At 29.5% G+C, this 7,677-nt stretch overlaps 1 protein-coding gene across 1 annotated transcript; it reads left to right on the plus strand.

Annotated features, from left to right (window-relative positions):
* The first annotated feature begins 754 nt into the window (after nt 1-754).
* Nucleotides 755-5,509, plus strand: LOC111030280 (WD repeat-containing protein 89). Its single transcript, XM_022309703.1, has 10 exons — nt 755-1,007; nt 1,085-1,301; nt 1,384-1,506; nt 1,576-1,688; nt 1,746-1,921; nt 4,154-4,285; nt 4,442-4,585; nt 4,647-4,741; nt 4,815-4,923; nt 5,281-5,509. Exons 1-10 carry the CDS (start codon nt 980-982, stop codon nt 5,428-5,430), a joined length of 1,287 nt encoding a protein of 428 aa, XP_022165395.1. The 5' UTR covers nt 755-979; the 3' UTR covers nt 5,431-5,509.
* The last annotated feature ends 2,168 nt before the right edge of the window (nt 5,510-7,677 follow it).

Below are 7,677 nucleotides of genomic sequence, written 5' to 3' on the forward strand. Positions count from 1 at the left end.
TAGTCTTTCAGTCTATGCCTCTCATTATTATTTAACTTGACAACTTTACAACACTTAACGACATCCAGATGATGAACTAAAATAATTTAATATAAAGTTAAGCTTGTATAGATCGATTACTAGAGACAGTATAAGATAATATGACTAAAAAGTTTAATACTTATATTTGTATAAGGTTATTATTAGGCTCAAACCAAATAGGTAAACCACTTAAATTTTCATAATAAATAAACTAATACTATAATAGTATAATATATTCAACTGAGGGACCCGATTCTACACTAAGTGTCGAGCGCCAGGTACCGAATGGCGAATATTTATTTTTCCTATAGCGTGACCGGGCGCTCGGTGCTCTAGACACTGTGTATTTGAATTCGTGTGCGTACATTGAGCAATATTACCACAGAATAAATTAAATTTCATTTAATCTGTGATGGAACTATTCCCTATTGATACGCATCGAGTTTTTCTTCTTGAAAATCTTGATTATTTATGGGTTATTTAGCATCTAAATTGGTAGATAATTGTAGTAAGTTGGTACTGTTGGACTAAATAAAATGCCACAATAATTATCAGGTCCATGGTGTTTTTAGCCATGGTTGGTACCTCGATTTAAGTTGTACCCATGATGGTTGTACCATTTAATATTTTTTTAAATTTAACTGTGGTTGGTATAAATGTGTAGTATAGAAGGCCTGTGATAATATTATCAAGGTGGATAACCTTGTGTATAAATTATGTAACCATATTTATCCATAGACCTTATACTCAAGGTACAAGGTCTATGTATTTATCAGAATGAATAGTGAATAGTAAACACACGTGGTTTATGCTTGGAAGTTATAATGCTTATCAGTTATCACTTGCAAATTTAAAATTTCCAAATACCTATCTATATTACATTTTTAAATATTTTTTGTAATTATTGAACAAATCGACTTTTTACTTTAAGATATATGTACAGGTTTTCGTTGTTACAATGACTTTACATTTTATAACAGAGACCGGTTAGTAAGAACATATTATAATATTAAAATTCTTATTGTAAATGTTTTTTGTATTAAGTCTATTGTTTTAAACTAAGATTCGTCAGATTCGAGTTCAGATGGCGAAGAAACTTCAGGTCATTCAAGTTTTAATGAAGAAGACAGTTCGGAAGAAGATGAAGTTATTGATATTTATGAACAACCAGTATTTGATAGCTCTAAAGAAATAAATTATAAAATTAAATATAAACAAACTTTTGAAGAAGTTCTCAGTTCAAATGATGTCTATGTTTTGAATTTGGATGCACAAAAAATGTAGTTAACTTAATACAGATGTTAACATTAAAAATGCAAGATCTTAAATTGAATAGTACTAGTTTAATTTTTTTTTTTATAGTGGACAATCACTAAGAATAGCAACAGCACTCTCCAATTTTACTTGTAATATCTATGATATTGATGCTGGATGTAAGTCGATTAGAGAATCCTTGGAGCATGAAAAAAAAATTGTTGATGTCAAGTAAAATTACAATTGTCACTTATTTGTTAATTTATGAACAGCATTCAACTTATTTATTTCCTTTTTTAGATTTGGTTCAAGTAATGGTCAGTTATCTTCCATCGTGTACACAGGATCTGAAGATGGAACTATTAAACTTTGGGATTTGCGTTTGAAAGAAAAATGTGTTTCTGTCTTTAAAGGTATAAAGACTGAAGTATATTAGAGTATATTTTAAATTTTAAGTTTATTCATTTTAGATGATACTGATACTGAACTGAAACCATTGTCATGTTTTGATGTATCTTGTGATGGAAGATTCTTAGTCGCTGGAACAGAAGTGTTTAAAGATGATGCTTTCTTATTATTTTGGGATATTCGTACAACTAACTTACTTGGTGGTTATTGGGATACTCACCGAGAAGACATTACACAGGTAAATATACTCTGAATGTTTATATATGCACTACACAGTAACATGTTAAGGGGTGGGACAAAGAGTCAAATGTCTCAAGTGGCATTTATTGATGTCTAGATCAAACAAGTTTTTAGCTTAATAATTTACAATCATTTTTAAGAAGAGTTATTGGTAATTAAAATTATGCATAATAATACAAACACATTTTTGGCATTTGAAACTATGGCGATATTACTTATCCATGGTGGCTGTAAAAATAAAATATGCTGCATTCATATTTATGGCATATACCCCAACAATATTGTGTCATACCTCATACTCAAATTACCTATTGTTTGATGTAAAAGATTTTTTTTTGGTTTTTCAAATTTTTTATCAAGTAACTTTCTTACAAATTTATTGTAAATCTTACTATGGTTAGTATCGTATTGTCTTTTAATGTTATACTCTTTGATGACTGATACACTTTGTTTACATATTAAACATATAGGAACAGAATTACAACTGGTAAAAAAATATGCATAGCCCCATTTTCTTTGAAAAATATGTCCTTAGTGGCCGATTTTAAACTGGACATTTTATCGAACATGTAGCACACACAGACTTTACTCACAAACTGAGTACAACATTAAATTCCTATTACGAATGTAAATGTCAAATATAAAATACTTTATAAAACAAAAAGTAAAAAATTTTGAAGAAATAAATATTTATTGCTGGGTACATTAAAAGGGTTTGTGGCGTGTTTGAGTCCACTGGGCTATGGCATTCGGACCTGTTTATTTATAGTATCAATTAAAATATTCATGATACAGCTTAAAATGTTTTATTTGTATATTACAGTAGTGTAGCTGGTGGATGGGTGAATGCCCCACTTAGAATTATTTATTGGTGATTTTAATCACGGTCATAGCCTATATAGTATAGATTCTTGAACTTTTCTGGGCCATGGACCCCTTTGAAGTATAAAATATAATCATGCCCCCCCCCCCTCACCAAAAAAAAATATTAATTTAATGATAATACTTAGACTTAATACAATATTAAATTATTGTTATTAATCACTTTTTATAATGGTTAAAAACAAGTTTTAATGTGACATTTGCTGTTTTTTGATTGCAATATTGCCTTGAAATTTAGGACCGTATTGGATAGACAGAGCAATTTGCATATGTCCTTAATGTCCAATCGATTTCTTGCTCTAGTTTTAATTGTGACCGTTGTTAAAAATCCAGACTCACAGAACTATGTAGTTGCGAATATAATCAAAGTTCGTGGATAAGTCTTTGTCTACGAACACCAAAATTTGATTACACTTTCTGTTTGAAAACCGGGGCGTGCCACTTCTTTTGATGTCAAATCAATTAATTCATATTAACAAGGTCTGAATAATTAATATTGCATTTAAGTCTACTAGAAAAGAACTGTGAGTAACCATATTTCTGCTTTCGAATATTTAAAATCCAAATAATTGCCAAATACATTTACAAGCACATTAAGATTTGCACACGTTTTGCTTTGTTATGGAACTAGATAAAACAATATTATTTTTTGAAAGCTCGTGATGGAAAGTCTACTAAATTTTCCAATTGAAGTCTTCTTTTCCAAAGGGAAATTTCATTTACAAATGCGTTTATTTTTTTGGACGCTATGAACGTGTGTCACTGCTCGTCTTTGAATTGATATATTTACTTATCTTTACTATTATATATTATAAATGTACTGTTTCTACTTTAAAGGTTCATCAAATAATATTATGAATTAATTTCAAACATATTTATTTTTGGGTTATTTAAAAAAACTCACTGCCGACCCATAGACCCCCGGTTAAGAACCTATGCTATATAGGTAATAAAATGTTATAGTATTTAAATAACCCCCCCCCCCTTGATTGTGTTCCAGCTACGCCACTGGTATATTACCTAGTAGCTATATACATTTTTAGTAGTCTCTCACCAAGGCAATGCGAGAGTAGCCAAACTCAATTGACCAAAAAGTGGGTGACCAAGAAAGTTTGTTTTAGTATTTATTTTAGCAGTTAATATTTTTAATGATAGTAGAAAGCAAATAAAATTAAATGGCATCATTTTTAAAAAAGATTGTTGCCCAAACTTTTATTTATGATTGATAAAATAGTAGTAAAAGTGGCAATTTAAAATACTCCTTCAAACGGCATATTTGTTGGTGGGGCACTGTGCGTATAAATACCAGAAATATTCTATTTCATTTTAAACATTTTAATATTTATAGGTTAAATTTCATCCCACTGAAGACAAAACTGTGATTAGTGGATCTACTGATGGTATAATAAACTTATTTGATGTTACTCAAACCACTGAGCAAGATGCTCTTCAATTAAGTTTTAATACAAACTCATCTGTTGTAAGTGAAATTATTGATTTATATCTATACCTATATTATTGAAATTGTCTAGCTAGATTGAAAATAGTCTGCTTGTTGATACATCTAAAACACTAGATTTTTTATAAATATTTAATATTTCTACACACTATATTAATGAATGAACAATTTTTTAAGGCAAACTTAAGATGGTTTAAAAATAAAAATGATGATTCAATCATATCTTGTGTTACACATACAGAGGATGTTCAACTATGGCACACAACAGATTCTACTCCATATAGTATTATTCCCAGGGATACAATTAGTAATTCAATGAATGTAAGTATAATTTTTCTATTAATTTTAAGTTTTAGTCGATATTATAATTTTTTATTTTTAGGTAAAACCTGATATATTTAGTCAGATAATCAATTGTCATCAAACAGATGAAAATGGAAATATTATGTTGCTAGTTGGAAATGATAATAGCAGAGGGTATACAATATATATTTCTGTACTATAAATAATTTAATGCTGTGGTTTAATATAACTTTTTTATGTATTATAGAGAACATTTGCAGTCACTTGATATAATAAATGATGGTCCTGAATTGTCACCTAGAAGTTTGTTCAAAAATAATAAACAAATTGTTAGATGCAGTTGGTATGATTATAATGTAAGCATAAAATATTATTTTATGTCAAAATTTAAAATTGTTACCAAGATTATTCTACTAATTTATTAAGTTGATATTCAATTATAAGAATGCCACATGTTAGTTATATTTATCTATCATAGAGTCCGTATACTTTATACTAATTGACAGTAACTGCACATTACAGCAGTGTCGCAAGAATTGTATTAACATGTATACAGTGGTAGCCAGTCTTGAAGAACAAGAATGCATTCTTACCATTAATATAGAATATAGAGGCAGACCCCAAACTTTTTAACTGATAGTGTGCTCGTTTATTTAAACATTTTACTAGTTCTACTAATATTTAATAATTATTAACCTTTTTTTTCATTGTAGTATGGTATAATGGTTACTGGCGGTGAAGCTGGTATACTAAATGTGTGGGTTCCAAGTGATGAAAATAATTCAGTTGACAATACTGGGAAATGCCTGTTCAAAGAATTACCAAAAGTAAGCCTGAAAAACCATTCTTCTAAACCATATTAATTTGGTTACAGGAATTTTTAATTTTAGATTATTAAAAAGAATGTCTTCTATGTTAAAATAAACAGTATGATCTATAAAATATGTTTTAATTCATTCATTGCCTTTTACCTTGTAACTATTACTAACTACTAAGTACCAACAAGTAAGAACTATTATCTTGATCAAAACCACTGTTTCATTTGTTTTAATGTTGTCAGTATTATTTAATTTGTATAATAAAAATAATTTAAATTCCTTTCAAAAAATAGTAAATGTTTTTTAGCACTGGTATTTAAATAATTTTGTGTAATATATAATATTAGGTACTTCTTTAAATACTAGATTTCTCAAATATTACTGTAATAAGCTGATTGTTTAAATGATGTTAATTTTCGACTATAGGCTACATGAAACTTTTGAAATACTTATACTAGTTATACTCTTATTCAAAATTCATTAGTTATCTAATCTAGTGGCGGATCCATGAGGGGGGGGGGCAAATTCCCCTTTGCCCCCCACCCCCAATTTCCCTACTTGCTCTATGTCTTACACTGTGTTTGGACATTTTTAAAGCCTTTTTTGTACTTTTGCCCCTCCACAAAATTAAGCGTTGGATCCGCCACTGATCTACATAATTCATTCAACATTGTTTGACGAAATTATTTTCCAAAGTTTAAACAACGGTTCATTATTCGTGTGTCTTTCCTAGTAGATATCGGATCCACTCACAGAACGCAGTATAATTTTAATAATAGTATTACAAATTACTTAATTACAATACATATTACTGACAATAAGTGGTGAGATTTCAGTTTATTTAGAAATGTAGAATTAAAACCTATTGTCAGTATTCGATAGCCTAGTGTTTACTTTAAATAAATTTGCAATTTCGAATCGACGGTTACAATTATCATCAATTATAATTTATAAATAAGTCTTGGAATGTTATAATTTGTTTTAATAAAATTATTTTTCATTTTAGTGATACAATGGCGTAGCCAGGATTTTTTTTCGGGGGGGGAGGCTGATCAATTTTTTACACAGCGGTGGTTTAGTTTTTGATCGAATACCATAGACCATTAAAATAATTTTTAAATTTTATTAACATTTCGGGGGGGGCTGCAGCCCCCTCAGCCTCCCCCTGGCTACGCCACTGTAGTGATATGTATATAAATGTATAAGTATTATAATGTGTGTATTGAAAATCGGCCCAATTATAAAAAATCTAGAAGTTTGTCTTTCAAAAATACTGATAAAGAAGAAATCAATACATTTTTGAGCTTATGTTAACTTTTTGGATCTGCTAAATTTTCTGTGTTGCATTCTCAAACAGCCCTTTATATTATTACCCAATCGCTAAAAAAATTATGTCGGCAAAACGTTTTAAGCAACTTCTGAATTGTTTTACTGTTGAGTATTCAGAAAAAATAGTAGTTCTTGAAGGCCACATGAAAAAACTTGACCCGGTTTAGGTACACAATGTTGATTGATAATTTTCAAAAAGCTTTTTACCCGCATATTGAACTTTCGTTAGATGAGTCTCTGCTTCTCCACCGTGGAAGATTAGGTTTTCGACAGTATATTAAAGGAAAAAAACAAGAACAATTTCCAAGAGGGGCGCTAACTTAAAAAATTGATAATTTAGTAATAAGGCTTATGACTCCTTATTAAAAAAAAACGGGTAATTGGATGTCGCTCTGCTGTACATTAGGTGTCCAGGAGGTCGCTGTAATGAATGGTATTAAAATTTGAATTCAATGATATGATATACGAAAAATGATTCTGAGTGGAGATCGGGGAGGGGGGGCTTACGGAGGCTTAGTCCCCCCAAATTAAATGCATTTAAGTTAAAGACGCCCTAAGAATATTAAACAAACAAAGGTACCTTAATTTTGTACAGTTTGCAGAACTTTTTTCATTATTTTATATTCTTATATCCACAATTATATAAGTGTACCTAGTACATTACATACACACTATTTACCAATTTATTATTTACGCCGTACATTTTACGGTAACATACCGAACAATTAAGTCACAATTCACAATAATATTATATTGTGTTTATATACCTAATATTGTACATATTTTGTACCAATTGGCCATCTATATTGAATAACATATTATACCATTCTATTTTAGATGGGAAAAATATTATTTCTTTTCCTAATTTTTGTTAATTCTCGAGAAGCGATAGCTATTATAGGACTATCGCTATAGCTGTATTAAACCTATCGTAAAGTTTATCGCGATTGAATGAATCGTTAA

Source organism: Myzus persicae, unplaced genomic scaffold, assembly GCF_001856785.1.
Source record: "Myzus persicae strain clone G006 unplaced genomic scaffold, MPER_G0061.0, whole genome shotgun sequence".
In the NCBI taxonomy this organism is placed as follows: Eukaryota; Metazoa; Arthropoda; class Insecta; order Hemiptera; family Aphididae; genus Myzus; species Myzus persicae.

What these genes read in the sequence shown, in the direction of transcription:
- LOC111030280 (XM_022309703.1), top strand. Translation starts at nt 980, where the DNA reads ATGACTTTACATTTTATAACAGAGACCG. An exon ending in ACATTTTATAACAGAGACCG is followed by an intron (nt 1,008 to 1,084) that starts GTTAGTAAGAAC and finishes TTTTAAACTAAG; the next exon opens with ATTCGTCAGATTCGAGTTCA. An exon ending in CAATTAGTAATTCAATGAAT is followed by an intron (nt 4,586 to 4,646) that starts GTAAGTATAATT and finishes TTTTATTTTTAG; the next exon opens with GTAAAACCTGATATATTTAG.